We start from the raw sequence: 26,568 nt of genomic DNA on the forward strand, positions 1-26,568 counted from the left end.
TAAGAACAACACCCATGCCACTACTCAGTTCTAACCCCCAACTTGTAATTGTGAACAGAACTAGAACTTTTCAATTGATAACAAAAATCCCTGAAAACAAGAAGATAGAAATGTAGGGTCACTTTTGAGTTATCAATGGGTCTGGAAATCAGAATTCCCCCACCATCCCCGTAAGATCCAGGTACACGGGTCTGAAGTAATCTTCACTCTTTCAGATATGTTTGTTTACCTGATCTTCTCATAAACTGTCACTATTAAGGACTTTGGAAGCAGCAGTGAAGGGCAATTAGGTCAAGAATATTTAAGAAGTATGTGAAACCTACTTGGGGTTTAAAAATATATAGCATATGTACCTCAGGCTTCTGACAAAGGAAAACTCAAGACAGGAGCTTCCTTCAGAATGCAACTGAGTGCACGAAAAATGCCAACTGGACAGAAAACACGGAGCAGTTCATCTTCAGTGAATTTATCATATTATTCACTCATATCCCTGAATAAGACCATCTCATGTGCATATGTGCTGCTGGATGAAGTTACCACAAAGGCCAGAGGGAAAGGCAAAGAGAGATTCAGGATGTCCATGAACCACTTGTCATGGGTCCTTGTCACTGCAGGAGCAGCAGGGCAGGTTTAGAAGGGATATAACAAAAGACCCCAAGCCCAGTAGACCAGAAAAAAGATGCTTTAGAAAGCACATGCCAATGCAAGTTTGGCCTTGATGGAATCATACCGTCATTCTGTTTTAGTGACTAAGCCATGTTTAGGCATGCTTCCAAAGGTGGTGTCCACATGTCATCTACCACTAACTCTAGTTTACAGGTATTGTCTGGGCCTACTAGAGTTTTGTGGCTAACTATTTTGCTCCATTCCTATTATCACAGTTTTTCTTACATGTCCTGTGTTATACCTCTACTCCTTCATTAACTTCCTTGTTCTCAAACTGTGGTCACCCCCGTATTGTCATCCTCTTCTCTCCCTTAAGAAAGTTCAACTCAGTTGAATCTTTAAAGGACTAAATAAAGGGGAGGATGGTTGTTTTAGGAGAAGTACAGAAGCCAGCTGTGTTAAAACCCTGTAAAATAAAGGGACAAAACCCAAGAATGATCGTATTACACTCATATCCCCGAATAAGACCATCTTATCTTAAGGACATCTGATCTGCTGTCAGAATGAAGTATATAATCTATTTTCATACAATGAAATATATAATTTGACAGAGAAAGCCAGCTAGGGGAGTCCAGGATAATGTTCCTCACACCCTAAATTTTTATTAGAATCGGGGGGGGGGGGGGCTTAAAAAAATACTTGTCTGGATCACACACCAGAGATTTCCATTTAATTGGGATGGAGGGAGTAGACTGGGGATTAACGTTTACAGAATCCTCAGCAGTGATATGAATGTACACCTGGGAATGACAATCACTGGTTTAAGATCTCAGATAATTTCACAGCATAATAGCTAAATGTGCAGTCAGTTCAGAGAAAATGCTGAAAATCAAATCACTGACTTGGTCTGCATTCCCACAATTAATGATGGCATTGCCCAGCACAAAAAGAGGAGAAAATGTGGCAGATGGAAGGATATCACTAATGTCCCTGCAGCCATGAATTCTTCCCTTTATCCAAATGTGCCTGCCTAGCAATTTACATTCTTCAGATTCTGAGATTATCTAGGCAGACAGATCTTGACAATATAGTCATCAATCAGTAAACAACTTCAATATTATTGCTGTGTAATACTTTTATTAAACAGTTTTATGGGGAAAACCCCACATTTTTGTATGAGTTACATATAATTTTCAGGCAATTCAGGGTCCAGTGACAATTACATTTGGAGAATAGGTTTAAAATCCATACTTGTTTGTATTCCACTCCTTTGTGAAATATTGAAAAGCAGCCTCTGTGTCTCAGCATTAAAGATTACAAAAAGCACCACTTAATGGAGGATCTCACATATTTTATTCCCTTCAAATTACAGTCTTTATCCCTCCTTTATGACAGACACAGAGCTACACTCCTTCCAGATGCTTTCGTGTAATACCAATCAACATTCTCTAATTCACCAAAATTCAAACAAGACTCTCATATAGGGGACCCAGTGCAGAGATTAGGACTAATCAATAACAATGAGCTTTGGCTGTCCTAAAACCGCAAGCTGGGTAAGGTGCTCTGTGAAGTGGAATAGAAAATAAGTAAGATCATCAATATCTAACAATATAGATATCCCTTGACCATCTAACTTGATACCTATAAAATCCATACTGTATAGTATTTCACACCAATCTTACTGCAAAAAGTACTGTGCTATACATGATTCAAGTCAACACCATCTAATGTTGAAAGCAATAACAAAATTATTTTTTACTGAAGCTTATTTACTTCAAAGCACAAGTAAGAAAAACAAATCACACAAGGCCCAAATGAGAATCCTGGAGGGATTCCATTGCTCATAATTGAATTATACAAGTAACCAACTTGGAGGGTTTTTTTCCTTCCTTCCTTTTCTGTTAAAATTTTTAAAAAGATTTGGCTTTTTACTCCAAAAGTTTAGGTTCACTGCAGAAATCAGTTTTTCAATCTCCAGTTGTGATTGGCACTTAAGGAGAGACAAATGCCTAGACCCATAAAGTTTTGAAAGACCCTTATCCCTACCAGGTCCTTCATCCCATGGGTAATTGGAGTCAGCAGCCCCTGGTAGAAGACAGCAAGAACTTGGCTTTAAGGATGAACCAAAATAATGTTTGAATAAGTTATATAGTGTTCATAAGCCCATGCCCCAAATCACTAGAATGTGAGGATGTAGAAATCTCTGAGAATAGGATATATTTCAAACACACACAAACATAGACTATTGCATATCATTTTTAGTTGAGGTCAAAATTTTAAAAGCCCTATTTCCCCAATAAAAGCAGGGAATTCAATCATTAGTGTTTCTTCTTCATTTACACCCCAGATTACTATAAATCCTGTCTGGAGATATCACTTCTTTCCAAACTTCACTTCATTTTAGCAGCATGCATGGAATACTGGCACTTTTCAAAGGTTTTCTCTCAAATTCTGTAGATTTACAAGGACTAAAAATAACTGGAAAAAAAAGTGAGTGAGTCTGGTTTGTCGGATCCTCTCAGAAACATCTTTTGGATGACTCTTTTACACGTTAATTACACAACCATGTGCTAAAAAAAGTCAGCACTGCAGGGGTGTTGCCTATAGTGGTTAAATCCCATTCAAGTCTAACTTAAAGCAACCTACTAACTCTGGTGTGGAAGTTCTCCATACCAGTGAAATGACTAACCTATGTATTTTAGGTAACATTTAACTTAAGACTTTGGTAGAGTCCATCTGACAAATAAAATTAAAGCAGCAAATAGGAACAAGAAACAAAGGGAAAATGTTCCACATAATGCTAAGTTTTGTATAATGAGATCCAAGGATATATCACCAGGTTAGTCTGATTTAAATTTTCTTATAAAAATGGATTATTTTCAGTTACTTCGTCCTTTACTCCTCAACTCAGTCACTCTTCTTTCTTTGCCCCACAATCACAATACCATACTGCTATTGTTAAGGGTCAGCCGCCTTTTAAGAGCTATCTTCTTATCCTGCCAACTATGACTTAACAAAATTCCTAGAGGTCAAAAAAAAAAAAAGGTAAAAAATTTATTTTTGCTTTCACTCATTTTCAAATTCTACCACTCTCTTCTAAAGAAAATAATCTATCTCTTTAACTAGCCAATATAAAAGGGTGAGTTATCAGGCTCCCTTTCTTCCTCCCTTTTCCCCTTCTAGAACAGTTTCTTGGTGACAGACCAAAATAGGGTATCTCAGGGCCATTTATTAGCAGGCTAGAAAAGAAACTGTGTTGAAGTAGTCACTACCCAATTCCCCCTACACATCCCTTTCCATACCTACTGGTAGGCACCTATTTCACATCTGGCTGGGCAAGAAGAATTTGGGAAACAAAATCTGTATATTTCTACATTTAAATCTGAAGAGCACCAACAATAAAACATACTGTCATTAGAGCCAGACCCAAATGACAAGCAGCCTCTGGTCTGAGACACATAGAGGAGATTTCTTTCCCTGTCCCACAATACTGATATACCCATTTGGAGTAAAATGTTTAATACATGAACACACAGATAATGGCATTTCAGTACTATTGACAAGAAATGAATATGAGAGAATCCTCCATGTAACAACCAAGATTTTAAATCCTTCTAGGTGGCCCAATTACTTAATGGATATTGGGTAAGAACAAAATTCCAGCACAACTAAAGACTATATAGGTCCTGAGAGTTGGTTAAAATAGGATTTGGCCTGGATTTTTATAATGGCACACCACTGACAAAATGGTTTGGACCATAAAAGGTTCTCCACAAAAACCTTTTGATGCAGAAGGTGGTGTTGAAAGGCAAAAGCAGTATCTACTCTCCACAATTAACCATCAATGCACTTAGTAGCTTGCATTCCCTGCTAAACTACAAGCCCACATCTTATTGCCTCATACCTGGGATCAAGGAGGTCTACATTCCCAAAGATAACTGAATTGTCAGCTTTGCATGGAAAAAACAAGAGGTAGCTAAACTGACCTGTAGGTGCCCTTTCAGTGTGGCTGGGTTCATCTTAGCAGTCAAAGAGTCTCTCAACCATCAAGTATGGCCTCCTTCAAGGTTGAATGTTTGACTTGCATTTGTCTGTAAAATGGAAGAGCCAAGATACTTGGAAAAAATGTCTTATCTCTGAACCCCAAGGGTGGATTGAATACTTTTCAGTCCATAAATGGAAATCAGTGACCCCACCTCATTACTAAACACATTTTTAAAAAAGAGGCAGAAAGAAAAAAGTGATCTTCTTACTATTTAGTACAAAGACCCTTCCAGGAATACTTTCTTGCTTCATGGCCTTTACATCTTAACAGTTGAGGGAATCCATATGTGTATCAATGAGTCTGTATGAACTTGTATCAAGAGCAGTACTTGGGATAAAGATGAACATGGGTCTGGCCATATTAACATAAGAGTACAGTCTCCTCTAACTAAAGAAGAAAATCTTAAGGACCATTTATTAAAAGCCTTAAGTTCTCTACTACAGTCTTTTAAGACCAATGAAAAGGAATTTTTTTAATTAAAGAAAAATGCAGGCACATAAAAATCTTTCAAGGATAAAAGTCCTAGAAGTGTTGCCTGGTCCATGTCTACCTGCAGAGCTGTCTGCTCTGAGAAAGCATAACTGGAAGCAAGGCCAGGCCAAACAGGAAAACCTATGTGCCATACAGTCAAAGCTGTAGTAGCAAATTAAAAGAAAAAAACAGATCTTCTGCATATGCCTTTCTTATAACATTGAACCCATATTTTCTTTAGTAGAAGTTTAAAACAAGTGGTAACAAAGTGGCTTGGGCTTCTGGTGGGCTAAAAAGGAGATATTCTAACAACCATCATCAATAAGGTGGTCAGGTCCCACAGAACTTTCCAAAGGGGTCACTTACTGAAAGAATTTTGTGAGGGGTCAAGTATGGGATCTGAAGGAGGCTATTAAAGGAAGAATGTGAAATAAGAGAACAAAGCGTTCTTGTGAGGCATTTGTTATATCAAAAAACACAGACTGTGCCACACACTGTGAAAATACAGAGACCCCATGCAAGAGAAGCTGCCCCTGCGAGGCAGAAGCTATAAGTAGGGCAACAGTCTAGCCCAAGTTCATTTTTTGGACACCAAAGGTAGCAGTGGTAGAATCTTCACCCAACAAGAGTTTGCTGTTCTTTCATTTTAGGGAAAAAAACCTCCCTGTACAGTTCTCTCTATAGCTCCCCAAAAGGGGTCCTGGTGAATACCCATAGCTGGGGCTAGGAGGCTTCCAATAACCTTCCCTTCATATGTATATGTTTTCTTCTTAAAATAAATTCCATGAACTCATAAAGCTCTCATCTGCAATCAAATGCAAAAGCAGAGCATCCTACTCAGAAGCTCTGAAACACACATATTGGCCTGAAAGCAAATCAGCCTTCCAGTCTCAGGTAAGACTGGTTCAGTTCAAAGGCAAGGGAGAAGCTTCTCCTGAATCCATGAAGGCAAGACAGGATGGCTTCAGATGGGTTTGTATAGCAGCGTAGTGACATACTTCTTCTTGTAGCGATGGGTTGCACTAAGAACCATCACACTGTCCTGCAGAAAAAGAAGCACATGCAGTTAATTTCTTAGTTGCTGTGGGAGGCAGATGTTCCCAGCCAATAGTACTACACAGTCACTCACTGTTCACAGAGATAATTTGATGTAATAAAGAGGTTGATTTTAGAGTCAGATCAACTTCAGTTCCAAACTGGACTCCTATTGTTACTGTATTTGTAGCCTTGGGTAATCTACTTAAGGTCTCTAAGTCCTTTTTTCCCTCCTCATACAGAGAATAACACCTACCATTAAGGTGGTCCAGATGATCACACAATATCTGACACAGTACCCAACACATGAAAGGTGCTAAAGAAACTACTAACTTCCTACTATTCTTCCTTCCTCATTTCAAATTCTAATACTGAGCTTAAAACTAGCAAAGAAAAAAGAAATACACTGGCATTAATTTCTAGAAGGAAATCTTAAATGCAATGAGAAGGAAAATAATCCTTCTAAAAAAACCATTTCAAAGTCCTAAAGCAGGTCTAATTTCCATTTAATATCAGGGTTGTACTTGGGTTGTAGCTCAGTGGTAAAGCTCTTGACTGGCACATGTGAAGCACTGGTTTGATCCTCAGCACCATATTAAAAAAAAAAAAAAAAAAAGAGAAGCATTAAAAAAACACCTGTCTTCATTATTAAAAAAAAAAAAAAAGAAAATCAGGGTTGAACAAAAGAAAATAAATCCTGATATAGAAGAAACTGAGGAATCCTCTTCTCTCTCCTTGAAAAAAATATAGACAAAGTCTTCCTTAGAAAGACATTCAAGAAGAGTAAGAACTACCATTTCCCAGACTATGTTACAACATGTGGATAAACCATAGGAGGAGATGGCAGGCTTGTGACTTCAATTGACAGTCAACAAGCAGTTATAGGAGACAAAATTCAATCAGAACCAAAAAACCCAAGCCAATCCAATTTAGAAACCAATATATCTTCCTACCTTCCCCCCATACTATATTATCCATAATGAATGCATCTTAGGTTAACACATTGACCAAAGTATACTAACATAGCCTAAATATGATAGAAGGCAGGTAAAAATCAACTAAAGTTAGGCATGCCTGTAATACTAGTCACTCAGGAGGCTGAGGCAAATTCAAGGTGAGCCTAGGCAACTTAGCAAGATCCTATCTCAAAATTAAAAAAAAAAAAAATGCTAGAGTAGAGCTCAGAGGTAGAGTGCTTCCCTCACATGCACAGACCCTGGATTCAAGCCCTAGTAAAATACACATGCATACAATCCCAGTAAAGATTTTATAGAAATGAGAAGCAGGTCTAAGAAAGACCTTTTTGGTAAACCTGGCATGATGATACAGAGGAAATAACATGGAATTAACATAAGAAGATAGGACCTCAATCCTATTTGTTACTTACTGGCAATTTGACCTTCTCTGAGTCTTAGTTTATCTATAAAACAGGGGTTAAAAATAATACTTATCTCACAAGGTTATTATTATAAATGAAATTCAACAATATTTTTAAATTTTCTGTATTACCATACAATCTATTCATCTTGGCTCTACCAGTGATTTCCCTAATCTAGCTACACATCTAAGAAATAAAAGCAGCTTGCTGGGAGCAGTGGCACATGGCTATAATCCCAGTGACTTGGGAGGCTGAGGCAGGAGGATTGCAAGTTCAAAGTCAGCCTCAGCAACACAATGAGGACCTAAGCAATTTTGCAAAATCCTGTCTCAAAATAAAATTAATACAAAAATGGCCAGGGATGTGGCTCAGTGGTTAAGAATCCTAGGTTCATTCTCTGGTACCCCCCCCCCAAAAAAAAAAAGGCAGTTTAAAGGAAAATCACTGTGGCCAGATCTCAATGTACTTTTTTGAAGACTTGACTTGGAGATGGAGCCACTGAATCTGTATGCTCACAAACTTCTCCAGGTCATTCTGATGATAACCAGCTTATTTTGACAGTCACAAAGCTATATAACTTTATTCTAATAGCCAAACCAGACATGACAAGACAGAACACAACAGATATTTTCATCCCAGACTCTAAAGCAACAGAGAAAGAAAGGAAGACTCTAGAGCTAGAGGGAACAAGGCAAGTCTGGTCACTTTCTCATTTACCTACTATACAGAAAGAAGCAAGCATTCGGGTATATACAACAGAGACATCTAAAAGTAGTTCAATTCCACATTTAAAAAACCAGAAAGAAGTCTTACTATCACATTCAAGCATTCTTTGAACTAGAAACAAAACTTATTTTTCTGCAAATGAAATCTTACTGCCATGAACTCAAATAAGTAGGTGGTATAAAGATTCTACCCACCCAAAAGAAACTGGGAAACAAAAAAGATCATTTAATCACTGGATAATTCAGCTAGCTAGAACGCAGACACAGAAACTGAGATTTAAAACAAAGGATGCATTAGCTAAAAAAAAAAGTTTTTCTTAACCACTGCTGTCACCTTCAGCTAGTAGTAGTTGAGCAAGTAACCACTGCACAGTATATGTTACCCTTATCCTCTCATATAGGGGAGATGTGAAGAACCAATGACAACACTTACCTTAATAGACAATGCATAGAGATGGTTCAGCATAACATGGTTGGGCTCAGGAAGTAGGGCTGGGTCACACTAAGAGACACCAAAAAAAAAAAAAAAAAAAAAAAAAAAAAAAGAAAAAGAAAATCATTAGTTGCATGGACAACAAAATAGCTTACTCTTTCTCAGAGCTCTTTGGCACTGTTAAGAACACCTTATCTCCTTTCAATAATGTATCCACTCCAGTGCATATCAATAATACATTCTTATTACAGAAAATCTGGAAAATTCTCAGTTCAGTGCAGAAACCCTAAGCATCAAGATGTGCTATTCTTAATAGAGCTAAAACAAAAATCTTGCCTACAACAACTATGGGAGATTTTCACTAAATGACAAAAATAATTTTAGTGAGAATCAATGAGAATAAATACAGAAGTCAATTATATGCAAATAAAAATTATAACTCTTTTGTATACCCCCAAGTGATAAGTATTCCTTATCTCATGATGGAAATCTCAGAAATTGGTTCTAGAATATAGTGTGGTCCTGATTTTTTCAGGAACAGAGACAACTATAAACTTTCATTTTAGTTCCTGAAGATACAACCCAGCCTTGGTAAAAGGAGTTTATAACGATATTCCTATATATAATTTATAATCTCAGTATACCTTTATAATAATCCCAATTTCTAGGATTACTGAATTTTGGCCCGATTAATCCTACAGTTCCCCAGATGCTCCAGAAATATTCTCAGGATACTTACAGAAATATTAGTGTCCTTGTTAAGAATAACTTGGAGTAGGTGAGGAGGAAGGATGGGTGGGGATTTGAATCTCTCTTCAGATCGAAATACATACATTTCTTGACCATAAGGTCCTGGGGGTGAACTGGAAAGGTCTAAAAGATATTTCCACAAATATAAGGCAAAGTAGGAAAATTAGGATAATACATGAAAAAAATACATGGCCACTAATATTAAATATAGAAGTCATGGATCATAACTTGTAACCCACTGGGTCTACAAGTGTCAAGTAGCACAAGGAAAAAGTTACCCAACACAGAAACATGATTCCATGAAGAGGAGAGGGGTCCTAGACTTGAGCTCAGAAAAGAGCTACCCCATTTGTCATCTATACAACCTTGGAAAATCCCTTTACCACAATCGGTTTCCTCATCCATAGAAATAAAAATAATCTTTGCCCTATTTCCCAATATTTCCAAGGAAATCAAAAACATAATTAAAAATTTACAAAATTTGGGGGCTAGAGGTATATTGATCAGCGATCGAGCGCTTGCCTTCCATGTGTGATGCACTGGGTTCAATCCTCAGCATCACATAAAAATAAATCAATCAAAAATAAAGGTATTATGTGCATCTACAATTGAAAAAAAATACTTAAACATTTACAAATTTTTTATTATATTCAAAAGAATTGCAAAGTATTATTTTTTTAAAGTCTTTCTTTTTTTTTTCTTTTAAAAATATTTTTGAGTTGACAACGGATTTTTAATTTTTATTTATTTATTTATATGCGGTGTTGAGGATCCAACCCAGGACAAGTGCTCTCCACCGAGCCACAACTCTTCAGCCCTATTGTGTTTTTTTTCTTTTTAAACTACTTTTCCCCAAGGACTACTAACTTGTAAGGCCTTATAAAACTATAGAATTGCAAACTGATTTATCAAAATAACAAGATTAAGCTGAGTAGTTTAATAAGACAAATGAAGCTCATCTAACCTCTGCTGGGTGATACCACCAAAAGTCAATGGAAAACTTGAAATATTATTAGAAAGAGTTTTCAAACATTAGGCTAGAGCCCACTAGTGGGCTATAAAAAATATAATAGCAGCCATATGCTGTGGCATAAGCCTGTAATCCCAGTGATCCAAAAAGGCTGAGGCAGGAGGATCTCAAGTTCATGGCCAGATGCAACAACTCAGTGAAACCCTGTTTCAAAATAAAAGGGGTTGCCAGGCATGGTGGCACACACCTGTAATCCCAGTGGCTCAGGAAGCTGAGGCAGGAGGATCGTGAGTTCAAAACCAGCCTCAGCAAAAAAATCAAGGTACTGAGCAACTCACTGAGACCCTGTCTCTAAATAAAATACAAAATAGGGCTGGGGATGTTGCTCAGTGGTCAAGTGCACCTAAATTCAATCTCTGGAAACCCCTCCCCCCCCAAAAAAAAATAAAAGGGGTTGTGGTTGTGGTTCAGTTAGTAGAGGGTCTCTGAGTTCAATCCTCAGTACCAAAATTAATAACTAAATAAATATTTTTAAAAAACAGAAAAAATACATCACATGAAATAAAGGTAAATATTATACCACATATTATACTTCTGTATGTTTTTGTATTTGTGTTCTGGGTTGCAATGCAAAATAAATGTCTTACTGTAAATCCTGGTTAAAAAGTTAAAGTATACCAGACTGAGATGTTTTTTGCTATATATAAAGAAGGGGACCTAAATGTTTATATAAGAAATATGTGTGTATATATACATATGCACATATATGCAGGATTCAGAAGATAGAATTCTGAGAAGATATGGAAATACAAAACAAAATTAAAAGACCACTTTCATGAAGGAAATTTAAAAACCACTTTTGGGTTACAAGAAATACATGGCAAGAAAGAGCAAATACTATAAAATTACCTCGACAAGATGTCTCAGAACTTTCCATAGAATCTAGTTTTAAAGCATCAAACACCTCAAAATCAGATTTCTTGACATGGATCAAATTGTTAATCGTGCCAAGCTGACTGGTAACCACAGGCTGAAACGATAAGCAGAAAAAAAATTCTTGAATCCCCTTTTCAAATCCCTTTCTTCCATCCAACCTCCTCTCTGTTTCTACTAAAGGTGAAAAATGATCATAATCAGAATCTCCATCTTTTATCGCGAGAGGAAATCTGTAGTATAGGGGAACTGCTACCCATCAATTCAGACAGCAATGACAGTTAAAATAGGCTACTAAGTCATGGGGACCTTTGTAGATCAAAGACTTACCTCTGATGGATCATGAACCCATTGTCCATCTACAAAAAACTTGTATTGGTGCTCTCCCTCGGGGAGGTCCAGGATGGCAACGAAATCATTATGGCTATAGAAGAAAACAGAAGGTCAAACAGTCAAGTTCCTTTTAGAAGACAGAATGTTAAACAATAAGTGGTATTTACAGTATTGTACCAATGACCTCTCACATCCCTAAGCCACTGTATCCCTCGTGTAAAAAAAAATAATGTATAAAATCAGGTCTTTTTTTCTTTATCATCTTGGACATATATTTACCAACCCTTCCAAAAATTCTGGTTCTTAAATCAATGTTTAGAAAAAAATAGTCAACGATCTCCCAAAATGGTTCACCTTAGTATAACTATTTTGCTCCTGTAGAACAGATCCATCACAAGTATAAAAACCATAACAATGAGGTCTGGAATATAAAAGTACTTAAAATACTTTCCGTATTTTGGTGAGCCATTACTAGAAAACCAATTGATTCACTATTGCTCTGCAAGCACCAAATAATACTACTATAGCAAACTTCACAGTGCATTTTGCTTTAGTGCAGAAGTCAGAGCAACAGATTCAGTCAGTTACAGATTTCCTCCAAGCATAGAAAAGACTTGTGTAAGGGCTGGGGTTGTTGCTCAGTGGCAGAGCACTTGCCTAGCATGTGTGAGGCACTGAGTTTGATCCTCAGCAGCACATAAAAATAAAAATAAATAAAGGTATTGTGTTCATCTACAACTGGGAAAAAAAAAAAAGACTGTGTAACACCATCCTAAAAAATACACCCACAAAACTGCTACAATTTTCCTTGAGGTAATGATATTTTAAGTGGTAAAGCATTCGACTCACAATGAAGTTAAAATACAATGCCATTGGGCTGGGGTTGTAGGTCACTGGTAAAGCGCTTGCTTTGCATGCATGAGGCCCTAGGTTCAATCCTCAGAACCACATAAAAATAAAGAAAAAAAAAAGTCTATTGCTAAAAAAAAAAAAAAAATGCCATCGATACTAAGTGGTCACAGAAAGGGGCATATTCTAAAGAGAACATCTAGTGAGTGGAGATGGGAAGTCCAGCCTGTTCACTCTTATTAGAAAGGAAATAAGGTCTCTATTCCTGGACCCCTTAGCCTCAATCAAGACACTTATCTTCTTCACCTCTTAATCAGTGGAATCTTGGTGCTCCAATTGTTGAAGGACCCAGAAATGAAGACCTCTTTGCCTCCTTCAGACCAGCGGATAACAGTAGGCCGGGCCTGCTGGGTGGGCTTTACAGAGTCGTCCAAATCTTGCTGCCATGATACAAACTCTTTGTCCCCAGGGAGCTGTAAGAAGGAGTAGGTCATCCCTAGAATAAATTGTGACCCAGGAATTCTTAAAAGATCATTCTTTTTTTTAGGGTAGAGAGGGGTGCTAGGCTTCAGCTATGGAGACATGCCTTAAAATTAGAAACTAATCAGATTTTTAACAAACCATAGGAAAAGAACACATCTTGAACCAAAAATGGTCAAATGGCTTATGCTCAAGTGCTGCATGAATCAGGAGTCTAACTTTTGAGTCTGCATATATTACTTACTCTGTCAGAGCCTCAAGATTGCCCTTAAAAAAAGAAAAGAAAACCCTACTCCCCTACTGCCATTTAACTCATAGGCAGGCAATTATGACATGCTTCTGAGTACCTCTTAAGGGAGAAAAAAGAAAACAAAAGATAGCTATATTTTTAAAAATTGTCAGGTATATATTTTTCACAAGCAACTATAAATAGCTCTCAATTATCAGCTGTAATGAAAGTTACAGATACCAAACTTCATAAGTAATTTATAAACTCTATTTTAGCTAATAGGATACACAATGAAGAGACATTAAAAATTTAATATCAAAGGTCTGGGGAAGCAGCTCAATGCCAGAGCACTTGCTTAGCCTGTGCAAGGCCCTGGGTTCAAACCCCAGAACCACAGATTAATCAGTTAATTAATAAAAAGAAAACTGGATCATTGATTTTTATAAAATGGAGAAATAGTGGGCCGAGGATGTAGCTTAGTGGTAGAGCACTTGGTCTAGCTAGTGAAAGGCAGCACTGCGGAAAAAAAAAAGTGGCTATGAAATCTTACTTGCTCACCTATGCCAGGTTTATTCTATTTGAGGTATAGGAATGCAAATTTTGGCACCTCAAACAGCAAAAGATAAAACAGTTTCCTTTAACAAAAACAATTATATAATCAAATAAGGTTTGCGTGATTCTGAATAACATTAACTCCTTATTTTTTTGTTTTTCATTACCATCCTTTAGACCAGTAGTTGGCAAACTACAGCCAGTAAGCCAAGTGCTTTTATAAGGTTTTTACTGAAAAGCAGCTAGACATTCATTTGTATACCTTTTATCTACAAATGTTTCCATGCCACAGTGGCAGAACTGAGCAGTTGTGAAAGACTGAGCTACAAAGACTAAAATATTCACCATGTGGTCCTTTACAGAAAATGTTTGCTAAGCCCTGCCTTAAATTGGCTTAAACTTAAATTGGTAAACAGATAAATAAGATCATACAATGTTAAGTAAAGATATTACCAAACAAAATAATGTGCATTAAAAAAAAAAAACTAGCTTATTTACTTGGGCTTTTTTTGGGGGGGGCAGTTGGGGGAAATGGAAAAGTCTATTTTTCCATACTTCTCTCACTATTTCTCAAAATTACAATATGAGAAACTAGGCACATAATCTAAAATAAAATCCAAGATCCGTGGATGTAGTAGACATGAGGCCCTGGGTTCCAGCCCCAAAACAGCAGAGTAAGTACTTAATTAACTAAAAGGAAAAAAAAAAAAAGCTGAAAAAAGAAAACTGAAGGAGCTTTTACATTATTACAAGGAATTAGCTTAAGAGAAAACCTATCTCCATATTCTCAAAACAATGCATTCTGTCTGACTGGCTGCATTAGAATTACAGGAATTTTTGCATATGCCTAAGAATAATCTAAGATTACAATTCAGATATAGGGATCTGGAAATCTATTTTTAAAATCATCCCAGATAAGACTTTGATTATGTTAAAATAAAGAAAAAAAACTCACCTTTTGGGGTACATTAAAAATACAGAAATTTGTTATGACATTTGGAATTTGCTTAAAAAAAATTGGTGGAGAGACAGTAGAATTAGGGTATGGTTGATATACATTCATTTGTGCTTGATCAATGTCTAAACTTGGTGAGAGGTACACAGAATTTATTATACTATTCTCCCTACTTTGTAAATGATTCAAATTTTCCATAAAGTATTTAAGCAAATCTCAGGTGATTCCAATACACAAATAAGATGAGAACCATTGAATTAGTCTGCTGAAAAAGGGTGGTATCCAATGTAGGCCCCATGGCTACTGTTTCTATCAATTATTTTACAACTTAGGATTTTTCCTTTAGAATCTGAAGCCACAAACTATTAATGACATTTCTGTGGCAGGAATGAATGCTGCTGACTACCAGAAAAAATGATTACTTAAAGTAAAACAGCAGAACCACCAGGGAATAAAAGACAAAACAACAACTAAAATTATAATTTGAAGAGGTTTTAATAAAATATAGAGGCAAAGAAAAGGGTAGGGTAAAAACCCTTAGATTTGGATGGGATTAAGAATTATATGACCCATTTTCTTACTTCCCACTTCAATCTTCCAAATGGCAAGATTGAAGTGAGGGAAAGAATGATCCAGAATAGGCCCCAATTCACACAGAACAACTTGGTTTTTATTCAGGACACCAATGACTTCAGTCATAGCTTGACAAAATACTTTGACAAATACAATGTACTTAAATCCTGAGTCAATGATGTAGAAAAGTGGTAAAAATACAATGAGGTCCATCACCTTGGGAAAGCTTTAAAGAAGTAAATACATATGACTGGGTAGACAGACCAAATGAAGAGGAAGAAGTTCTGAAGTGGAAGAGAAAAGAAAGGAATGGAGAAAAAGCCCCCAAGAAATGCTCCTTTCAATCACTCTCACTTCTCCTTCTATGATCATGTTCTCAATTGGGATCCAAAAAAAAAAAAAAAAAAATTAAACCTAGTATCCAAATTTCATGCACTACCATTATGGCAAATAAAACTAAATTCTCTCCAAAGCTTCCACACATACCCCCAATCACCTCAATCCCTCCATTTTTCTATTTCATCCCTGAACAGCCTACCAGAAAGAATTAAAAGTATTTATGCTGAGACTTCTAAGTGATTAGAAACATTAGGATGGTAATCACATTGCTGTCAGCTCCATCTGTCTTTTCTGTTAAGGTGAACACAAGTGGCCTCTTCCTGTAAGTCCTTCAACTGAAAGCAAGGTCTTCAGGTGAATGAATTGTTGCTTTTAGGCCAAGGAAATATTTTGAAGACTATTGCAGATTGGAGCTATCTGGGAATCACTGGCTCTCCCACTGGAGAAGCTGGCCTGAAAGCACATCCTGTCACCACAACTACAAAGTATAGGACAAAAACTGAACAGTCAACTAAATGATGCCCTTTATTCATCTTCAACACTAGGCACAAATATTCAAGTAAATAAGTGGTGGCTGGTCACAATCAGGCCAAAAGGGATAAGGACCCAAAGTACAGAGTTCCTAATAGAGCAAAAGGGATCCAAACAAATAGAAAATTCCGGGGGGGGGGGGAATTCACTTAGCCATTTCCAGGAAAATGTAAGTTAGGGCCAGCGGTTCAAATAAATTATCCTCACAAGTTTCCCACCAGAGTCTACAACCTATAAATTCTCAGAAGAATCAAGGATGGTGCGGGTGGGGAAGGTGTCTATAGTTCCTGCCTTAAAAATGTGTCTCAAGGCTTAGTTAAAATACCAAGAAAACAAGAACTACACGTCTACCCTATTTTGAGGCGGCACCACAAGAATTTACGACCGAACACCTCTGTCCCCGGGAAATCCCTTAAAAAAAATAAAAATAAAAAAATCCCGTAACTCAGTTCAATGCGATGAAAAAGGAGCCAAGGAAACACGGAGCCCGGAAGCCAGGCAGCAGCTGCACGGCCACGGTCGGGGCCGCGGAGAGGAGTACCTTGGAGTCCGGCAGGCTGAAAACGCTGGGGTCGTCGGTGCTCCCGACCATGATCTTGTGCTCCTTGCCCGGGGCATGGCCGCCGCCGCCCTCCGCGCGTGCAGCCTTGGCGCCGTGGCGTTCCCCGGACACCCGGTCGCTGGTGGTGTTTCCCATGGCTGCAGCTCGAGTCCGGGGCCACCCGGCGTGAAGAACTACACCTGGCGGGGAACACCCCAGCGGCCGCGTCAGGGGCACACCCGCCCCGCCTCTGCGCCTGGGGACCCGGGAAGGGAATCCCCGCCGCAGGAAACCACGCCCCGTTGTCCCCAACCTCCCGGCCTACAGGGACGCCCGCATGCCCCTGGGTCTCCCGTCGCCCCAGCTCTGAAAACCCACCCTCGGGACTCCCCCGCAGTCCCGCGCCCACTCCCGCACCCCGATCACCTCCAGCGATGCGCTCCCTCTCCCCGGGACCACGGGCGCGATGGCCGCCCTGCGGACAAGGCCACCAATAAAGTTATTGAAACTGAAGCTGCACCCGGGGTGACGATTTGGGTTTCCTCCTAAAATGGCTACGAGGCCCGCGGCGCGGGGCCGCCCCTGCGCACTCCTGCCGCCCTCCGCTGCGGAGCCCGGGCCCGCCTCTCTAGCCACTGCCGCCGCCTCGATGGTGGGCGCGCGCAGCCTCCAGCGCCGCGCGGGGGCGCCGGGCAGGGTCCGCTCCAGCGGCGACGTGGGAGCCGCGGGCTCCGCACACTCTGGCGAGGAAACAGCTTGGAGGACTCGCGGGGCTCGCTGCCACAGGACCAGTGCTGCTTTCTTTCGGGGCGTCTCACGCGACCTCAGGTGCGCCAAAACATTTTATGAGCCGCATTTCTCTGAGCGGTGACCGGGAGAGGTGGGTTCCTATAGGGAATAATAAAATAGGCTTCATCTCCAGGCTGAGGGAGTAGAGGTCAAGGCTAGAGGCTAAGACTGTGCCAAACCACAGGAAAGAGTAGTCAGCCCGAATTGGGGTCTGGGGAAGAATTCAAGATAGACCTTGACAAATTAGTGAATGGTTAGAAGAAGAATTCTCTTATAAGCTAAGAAATAACATTTGCAATGATTAACTCCAGAAGAAATAAAATCCAAGAGAAACGTCCACAACAAAAACACCAGAAGGCACACAAAATGTGTGTAAGGTCACAGACGATTCTAGGGTTGGGAGGGGTCCAGGATTTTATGAAGTGGCACTTATTGTTCCCAACAGAAACCTTTATTACTAAATATGTGTCACATATATAGACCAGCAGCATTCATGTATCACCTGGGTGCTTGTTAGAATCTATGCAAAATCCGGGGCCTCATCCCCATGTACAGAACCAGAATCTGCACTTAACAAGTGAAAAAATTGCTGCTTTAACAGCTGATAGAGAGCAGATTCAGATTTTGATCCCTTTTCATATTCTGCACACACCTTGTACTGAGTAAGCTTTCAATAAACATTTGTAGAATGAAGGGTAAAGGAATACTGTTCACTACATTTCTAAGGAGATTAGGCATAGTGATGGGGAATGCATCCAGGGCTGTGGAACTCCAAGTCACACAAACCAGGGTTTCTGAGTGAGCAGCCCTGTTTGTTGTAGTCTGTTCTTGTATTATGATTTTGAAAAGTCTACTTAAGTTAATATACTGCTCCCCCATTCTTTGCTCTGTTCCTTATGAACTCATCTTCTTGCTATTGATCAAAAACAGTTTAAGGGAAGAAAGTGCAATTTTACCACAACCCCTTGCTCACCCTCTCCAAATTCTTGACTGTCTGAGCACCTCCTTTGGGTTATCCTTACTTTTTCCCCTTTCACCCTCAATTCCTTTCATCCTTCCTTGTGGGACTCAGAATAATTCTGACTGGTTCTGTTCTCTTAGGGGAAAAAAAGCAGCAAGGTGATTAGCTGGCTGAAGAGAAGAGACAAAGTATTTGAGATTTGAGAAGGTAGAAGGTGAGAAATAATCAACTAGAATAGTAGGACAGATAATTGACTAGAAAAATGAAGTGTGAGTGGCAGATTGTACTGAAGGTCTAGGTATGGTGGCTATGAGTATAAGACAAGCCAATCCACCATAGTATTGTTGTCATCATAATTAGCTGTTACATGGAGAAGGGCAACAAAAGAGTTGAGAGTGCATAACAGGGTGAGAGTATAATGTTGGGTCATGGATTTTAAACCGGTTGGGCTGGGAAATGAAGAGCAAATTGATGGAGGGCCTAGGGGAGTCAAAAATACTAGAGTGAATGAACTGAGTAGGTAAGAGTGGTTTGGAGTGTAGAATGTTTGACATTGAAATTTCAGTGCTATTGCAGTTATTCACATTGACTGTCTTAGATATGACCGTAGGTGTAGGTAGGTGAGGTGAAATTGATCATAAAATCATCAGAGTAAGGTCATAGAACTGAAAAATGAGATGGCAGAGAGTATTAGAGGCCCACCTCAACATTTGTTTCCTCTTCCTTTTCAATAACCTTGGTATAATAACCTTGGTGTGATAAAAGCATAACAACCATATGGTATGGCACATTTTTAGCTTTCCTGGTAGCAAGATATATGTGATTACATTCTTCCAGAGAGATCTAAGAGGAAATTTTATATGGAACTTACATTAAATCTTAAAAGAAAGGGTATGCCCTTACATTTCTCCTCCCTTCTTGTAGGATGTTCATGGAATGGCTGGAATCTAGCATGAGGTAGCTGGACCATGAGGTAGCTGAGAATGATAGAGCAGAAAAACAAACTTCGGAGCTGTTGTATATCAAGTCTGCCTACCTCTGGACCTTTTTACGTGAGAGGGAAATAAACTTCGGTCTTTTTAAAATCATTTTGGCGGGGCGAGGGGGGGCAGTGTTCTTTTATATATAGCCAAACTAATCCCAACTAATATATTGGATAGGTGAAAGTTACCTACATATTAAAACTGCAGGGGTAGTTATGTTTATAGAGAAAGGCACAAAACTTGATACTAAAATATTTACAGAATGAAGGGGCGTGAATGGGTCTGAAAATAACTACAACCAGGAGAGGTGGTCACCAATACTTCAATGGAGTAGGAGGATTTGAGAAAGTAAAGAGAAATAGCAATGAGGAACTCTAGGGGGCTTGAGGATTGAATAAGACATGCACCCCACTTTCTTTTTTATGTTAAAAAAGAAAGTGTGTGTGTGTGTATGTGTGGTGCTGGGGATTGAACCCAGGGCCTTGTGCATGCGAGGCAAGCACTCTACCAGCTGAGAGGATCCTGACTTTTTAAAAGTCAAATGCATAAAAAAGTTATAGACAGACAGGTGTGTTTCAAACCACAACAGAATATTAGATATCATACTGACTCAGATCAGTGAGTCATTCCAGAATATCTTCTGAAAAAACATGTTTGCCCCACAGACATTTCAAAATATTAAGCATCTCGATCTCCTTAATCATGTTTTCTGAAAGTGTTATTCACTATTTTTTAAAAATACCTTTGTTTTATTTATTTATATGTTGTGCTGAGGATCGAGCCCAGTGCCCCACAGGTGCTAGGCGAGCACTCTGCCACTGAGCCACAACCCCAGCTCCCCCCCACTATTTAATTTTTTAAAAACTAGGTCATATTTTTATCTCCCATGTTATGTGTATTCATTTAATTAATTAATCTATGGAGGCTTCACTGTGTTCCAGGCACTACACTAGGAACTAAGAACACATAACTGCAAAGAAATCTGCCTCCCAAGAATGTAGTAGTTCAAAGAGGAACCATGTGAGAGAACCATTTGTTACCACATAGTTTTGTAAGGATATTCAACAGGTGTGATAAAAGCACAAAGGAGCCCAGGTTCATATTGGGGATTAAGAAGCTCTTCACGGAAGAGGTAACAGATGAACTGAATCTTGAAGATGATAGAGCTGTTATTTAGCTGAAGAATTTATTGAAAGTACAACAAAAGAATATACAGAAGCATAGAAAATTACGCACTTTGGGAAATTCCAATTAGGTAGTCTAGAGAATATTTATTACTACATTACGGTTAGCCAAAGTAACAAGGCAGGCCCAATATTAAGTAACATTACCTTACTTATGTACATAGCTACCCTTAGTATAAATCTTGTTTGAGGAGACTACCAGCTTCATGTTCTCAGATACAAGAAAACTTATCTAAGTGAATTGAAGAAATCGTCTTTTGACTTTATATCGCCATTTCTCAATCAATACAATTACAGTCAATACTTAGCAAAGGAGGTAAAATTTGCTGTAGTAAATTATATTATGTTTTATTAAATCAACTTAATTTGTGAGTAATCAGGTAAACACATAGTAATGTAGATGAATGGCATAAACAATGTTGTTCTTCTTCTAAGAAAATTCCTCTAGACTGTAGCTCTAGATCAAATCCTGAATCAAATTAATACATTTCTTTTTTAAAGTAATTTTTAAATTTTGAAATAGTTTTTGATTTAAGAAAGCTTGCAAAAATATTAGAGTTATTGGATACACCCACCTAGTTTTCCTTACTGTTGACACATTATTATGGTACATTTGTCACAACTCATAAACCAACATTGACAAATTATTATTAACCATAATGCCTACTTTATTTATATCCACCAATTCTTACTTACTATCGTCTCTTCATTCCAGAATACCCCATTATATTTAGATGACAAGTCTCCTTAGGGTTCTCTATACTGTGTTCAAAACTGCCTTGTTTTTGATGACCTTGACAGTTTTGAAGTGGTCAGGCAGTTTTTAGAATATTCCTCAAATTGAGATTGTTAGTACTTTTCTCATGGTTAAACGGGGTATGGTTTTAGGGGGTGAATACCATAGTGGTAAAGTAACTTTCTCATCATATCATATCAAGGGTACATATTGTCAGTATGCCTTATCGCTGTTGATGTTAATCTTGATCACCTTGCTGAAGTGATATTTGTTGAATTTTTCCACTGAAGTCACCTTTTCCCCTTTCCATACTGTAATTTTTGAAAGGAAGTGAATCTATCTATGCAGCCCATTTAAGGAGTAGACAATTGTGCTCCATCTCCTTGAGAAGAGAGTATTTATATAAATTATTTGGAATTCTTGTATATGGGAGAGTTGTCTCATTTATTAATTTATTCAATCATTTACTTATATCACTATGGACTCGTGTATTTTTATGTCTTATGTTCTAATAGTAGGTTATTTATTTTATTGCTAAAATTTGTTCATTGTTTGATGGCTTCTTTGTCCCCTTGACATATGCTTATTCAATTTCTGTTGTGAATACTTCTTTACTCTCTGGCATTACGAGAATGCATTTTTCTTTGGTAACCAGATTTAATATAATTGGAGAATTTTTGTATAAATATATATACACATATGCATGATCTTAACATAAGAGCAAAATATATAAGTAATATATAATATTAATACATATTTATCAATAACTAAGGCTTTTAATCTTGAGTTGTTTTGAATGCAGTATCCTATTCACATCTTACATTCAGCTTGGTTTAGAAATCAAGCAATGATTTTTTTTTGGGGGGGGGTAACCTTACATGTTATACATACAATGAGAGAGTCAAATCAATTTAAAAATACACACTTTAAAGAGGAAACTGGGGTGTTTTTAGTGATAATTAGGAATTAAGGGATTATTAATTCAATACATTTACATTCTAAAAGAGGCAAGTTTATATTATGAAAGGAGAAAATTTAAAAAGCAAGAGACCTTCAATTTTCCTTTTTAAAAATACCTTTATTTTATTTATTTAATTTTATGTGGTGCTGAGAATGGAACCCAGGGCCTCACACATGACAGGAAAGCACTGCACTGAGCCACAACCACATCCTTCAATTTACTTTTGTGTGTGTGTGTGTGTGTGTGTGTGTGTGTGTGGTGGTGGTGGTGGTGTGGTGGGTACCGGGGATTGAACTCAGGGTCACTCAACCACTGAGCCACATCCCCAGACCTATTTTGTATTTTATTTAGAGGCAGGGTCTCACTGAGTTGCTTACTGCCTTGCTGTTGCTGGTGCTGGCTTTGAACTCGTGATCCTCCTTTCTCAGCCTCCCTAGCTGCTGGATTATAGGCAAGTACCACTATACCCAGCTTAAATTTACTTTTGAACAAGAGTAATCTGCAGGTCAAAAAAATAGTAGATCTGGTGCTGTGGCTCAGTGGTAGTGCACTTGCTTGGCATGTGTGAGGCACTGGGTTCCATTCTCAGCATCGTGTGTAAATAAATAAAGGTCTATCAATAGCTAAAAAAAATCTTAAAAAACACTAGATATACTTTCTTTTTTAAAAATTTATATTTATTTTTTAGTTGTAGTTAGACACAATACCTTTATTTTATTTATTTGTGGTGCTGAGGATCGAACCCAGGGCCTCCATGTGCTAGGCTAGCACTCTACTGCTGAGCACAACCCCAGCCCTAGATCTACTTTCATAGATAACAAATACCCTATATCATAGGGATTCCAGAAGGAAAAAGACCTAAGGAATAATACCAACTTTCGGCTTTCTAGTTCTCAAAAAGTAAATTAGGTGAAATAATAGGCAGCTGTCCAAATAGTTATGTGATTAAGAAGTCTAACTCTCAAATCTCTAATTTTTTAATGTGTATTTGTATTAGTGGGATGTGCTTTTACTTGTTCAAATTTATCCTATAGTTAAGAAATCGGCAGCAATGCAAATTTAAAAACATACTGCACAACAGCTATTTGTGAATAAACACTTGACTGGTACTTCCAATACCTTTCCCCATTGGAGTTAAGTGTGCTTGACAGCTGACAATTTCTCATGAAACAAGAATAGCAAAACTTCAACAGATGAGAAAACAGAATCAGCGGCAGCACTGGGATGTAAACCCAAGTTCCTGCTTTCTATTTATTTGCTCTGTTTTTCAGAACTACATTGTATGATTTAAGAAAAAGGGGTATTAGAATACTCCTACATTTTAGTCAAAACCTCTTTGAATTCTTATTACTTTTTACTTGAAGGAGTGGAAGAAAGAGTAAGAGGAAACGAAACATCACATTTGTAGACTTGACTACAATTGTTGGCAGGTACTTATTTCCTAAACTAAAAATCTGATTAGATCCAATCTGGGAACTAAGAGATCAAAAAAGTTAGGACAGCTACTTAAAAAATATCCCAGTTTTCTCAACCAAGTAGAACCCACGGGTAGATGTTAAATTATTAAAACAACCAATGAGCCTAAAAAATTGAAACTAATTTCTTTATTAAGAAAATAAAGACATGTTGCTTAGAGAAAGGAATAAAAATGACCAGTTATCAAGTACATTAGTGAATAGTAAGTAAAACAAAATGTTTTATATAATCTATATTTCTTATCATAGAAAAACAACTATTTTAAGACCATTATTTCTCCTATCTCTCAGAAAACGTATATTTAATTATAATATTAAAAACAAAAATTGACCTTTTTTAATAGAAATCAAATCTTATCAGAAGAATTACATGAAGTCAGTCATTTTTTAAAATGTGTATTAGTTGTATATGGACACAATACCTTTATTTTTATTTATTTTTATGTGATGCTGAGGATCAAACCCAATGCCTTACCCATGCTAGACAAGCACTGTGCCACTGAGCTACAGCCCCAGCCTGAAGTCAGTCATTTTTTATAGATGCTGATTTAGGGTCCTCACCATAATATTTGATAATCAACAAGGCCACATATCTGCTAAGGACATAATATAAAGATGACTAAAAGAGTGCCTGAGCTCACAGTCTAGAAATTATTGAAAGGAAAAAGTGACAGATCATAAGAGGAAGGAGGATGAATCAACACAAATGAAAACACAGGATTTCATTATAGGGAAAAGTGGAAAGAGGATCAATGCTTCTGAAAGAAACAAAAGTAGATTTCTAAGAAATGAAACTGAGAATTGTTCAATCTTGTTAGGTTTGGAAGCCATCTCTAGATTGAGCTTCCCAATGAAAGCCAGGTTTTTGACAATGGGACTTCTAAAAATAAGCCATAATCACTGCAAAGAAAATAACAGCTAGCATAATCCTGCCCATTGTCTTTGTTAAAGCTATGGAATTACTCTTTTCAATTACTCTTGTCTTCATAGGCTTCCTGATACGATCATGTGTGGTAAAGATGGTTTTTCGAGCCCCATCCCACTTTCCAGGGCCTTGTAGACGAAACTGGGCTGGAGTACAAGGTCCCAAAAATAACTGTAATGCTAGCTTGGGATCAGTGAAGGCCAGAGACAGTAGATTAGGCTTGACTCCCACCAAATCAGCAATCTGATCCATGGTATCAATGTAGTCTCCCTGAATGGTATGGCGTTGGCTTTCCACGTACCTAAAATAGAGACGAGAGAAGCCATGGTCTATCAAAAAAGGCTATCAACTAGTCAATCAGTCAGCATACACATTGTATTGATTTGGGGCACATTATATTGATTTAAGAAAATTTTTTTTTTTTTAGTTGTTGATGGACCTTTACTTTATTCATTTATTTATATGTGGTGCTGAGAATTGAACCCAGTGCCTCACACATGCTTGGCAAGTGCTCTACTGCTGAGCTACACCCTCAGCTTGTATATTGGGCTACATGCTGTAGTAAACAGTGAAGAAAGATGATATTTGTCACCATTCTTAGAGATCTTATAATACATTAGAAGAGAAAAGATTGTTGTGTACGTAACAGAACATAAAAGGGTATTATGAGTTGGACTGCTAAATAGAAATGTAAAAAAAGGGTAGTTAAAAAAGGGCCATTGAAGAATTGAAAGATATAGGTGAGAACAAAGAAAAAGTATTTAAAATCAGGGAACAGCAGCAAAGTGAAGGAATAAAGCAAGAATGGGCATAGAATATTTGTGGTCATTGTCTAAATTAGTAGAAAACAAGAATGGACAGCATTCCAGATACCAAAGACTCTGATGAAAAAGAAGGAACTCACTCCAGTCCTCAAGCATGGGATTCTCAATTACTTTGTGAGGGCAGTGGTCCTGGGATGGGTGAGGGGTGTCCACAGATCAGGGCTTCCCAGCGAAAATGTTAATTTGGAATCCTGAAAGGTCCCCAGAGGGTGACTTATCCTACCAGAGGAAGTGGCCCTCCCAGTGGAGCCAAGTTGAATGATTATACCAAGTGCAGATTTGGAGAGCTAAAAAGACTTTTTAAAGGGAAAATACAGTTACAGTAAAATATATGGAAGAAGTGTGACTAGGAGACTTTCACTTTTATTTTCTATAATGAAAAGAACAATGGAACACAAAGTAAGTAAAAGTTAAATTAAGCTAATTGAGGAATCCAAAAACAAAGACAGGAAAAAATGATTAGAAAATAAATTTTTGGTAGAATTCTTGAGATGGTCAACTAGTACCTATCAAAATGGGGCTGGAGTTTTGAAGAGATGAAACAGGAAAGAATCTGAGAGCTTTCCTTTCTGGAGATTATAGTAATTCAGGGGTTTGTACATGTGCATTTATTTATCTTATAGTAGTAGGTCAAGAACTAGAGTTTTTATGAAGGTTTCACAGATTCACTAGTTCCAGCCTTGTGGGGTTGTTACGAGGATTAAATAAGCTTCAAGCACATTAAATATGTGTAAACTGTCAACCTTCAATAAAGTTCAAATTATATCATTGGGGACTGCTCACAGTAAGAAGGTGGTTGGACAAGCATAAGTCAAAAGAAAGAGAGCAGCAGGAAAATCCAAATAAGAGAATTTAGTGCCAGAAAAGAAAGGAAAGAAAGCCCTCTAAGCAGGGAAAATGTTTAAAAGTGCCAAGCTCAGTAGTAAGAGAAAGGAACCTGGTCATGGATGACCTTCAAGGGAACAATTTTAGGAGTAAGGAGGCAAGTTGAAAATACAGGGA

The 26,568-nt window shown here is 37.9% G+C and overlaps 3 protein-coding genes across 9 annotated transcripts in view; 1 reads left to right on the forward strand and 2 right to left on the reverse strand.

Moving 5' to 3' along the window:
- Nucleotides 1-1,723: 1,723 nt before the first annotated feature.
- Nucleotides 1,724-17,293, reverse strand: PRKAB2 (protein kinase AMP-activated non-catalytic subunit beta 2). Of its 3 annotated transcripts, XM_081308325.1 has the most exons (9): nt 17,155-17,293; nt 16,729-16,928; nt 12,835-13,001; nt 11,677-11,770; nt 11,323-11,443; nt 9,433-9,566; nt 8,694-8,762; nt 7,545-7,577; nt 1,724-6,164 (listed from the first exon to the last, which is right to left on the reverse strand). In XM_081308325.1, exons 2-8 carry the CDS (start codon nt 16,882-16,884, stop codon nt 7,569-7,571), a joined length of 750 nt encoding a protein of 249 aa, XP_081164451.1. In that variant the 5' UTR covers nt 16,885-16,928; nt 17,155-17,293; the 3' UTR covers nt 1,724-6,164; nt 7,545-7,568. The 3 variants fall into 3 exon arrangements, with proteins under 3 accessions (XP_081164451.1, XP_081164449.1, XP_081164450.1); XM_081308323.1 differs by lacking the exon at nt 7,545-7,577; XM_081308324.1 differs by lacking the exon at nt 7,545-7,577 and having other exon boundaries at nt 17,146-17,272.
- LOC308656948 (uncharacterized protein) overlaps nt 17,279-26,568 on the forward strand; it is a gene marked incomplete at its 5' end in the record, with an annotated part of 125,072 nt that continues 115,782 nt past the window's right edge. For 3 of the 4 annotated variants that reach the window (XR_014023804.1, XR_014023805.1, XR_014023806.1), the window contains one exon: nt 17,417-17,556. Coding sequence is in view for 1 of the 4 variants with exons in the window: in XM_081308326.1 (XP_081164452.1) it covers nt 17,279-17,556 (278 nt within the window). Of the gene's footprint in view, nt 17,557-26,568 lie in introns of all 4 variants that reach the window. The other variant, XM_081308326.1, reaches the window with a different exon arrangement.
- Nucleotides 23,940-26,568, reverse strand: part of LOC308656942 (flavin-containing monooxygenase 5-like) — a 34,991-nt gene continuing 32,362 nt past the window's right edge. The window contains exon 9 of one of the 2 annotated variants that reach the window (XM_081308321.1): nt 23,940-25,043. In XM_081308321.1, coding sequence (XP_081164447.1) covers nt 24,698-25,043 — 346 coding nt within the window. In that variant the 3' untranslated portion in view covers nt 23,940-24,697. The remainder of the gene's footprint in view (nt 25,044-26,568) is intronic. The other variant, XR_014023803.1, reaches the window with a different exon arrangement.

Source organism: Spermophilus citellus, assembly GCF_964194105.1.
Source record: "Spermophilus citellus genome assembly, chromosome: 9".
Taxonomy (NCBI): domain Eukaryota; kingdom Metazoa; phylum Chordata; class Mammalia; order Rodentia; family Sciuridae; genus Spermophilus; species Spermophilus citellus.

Excerpts from the sequence above, each read along its gene's own strand:
- PRKAB2 (XM_081308323.1), bottom strand. The coding sequence starts at position 16,884 with ATGGGAAACACCACCAGCGACCGGGTGTCCGGGGAACGCCACGGCGCC. Across the intron at positions 13,002-16,728 it reads TCAGCCTGCCGGACTCCAAG|CTCCCTGGGGACAAAGAGTT; the intron begins GTACTCCTCTCC and ends TCCTTCTTACAG. Across the intron at positions 11,444-11,676 it reads GGGTTCATGATCCATCAGAG|CCTGTGGTTACCAGTCAGCT; the intron begins GTAAGTCTTTGA and ends TTATCGTTTCAG.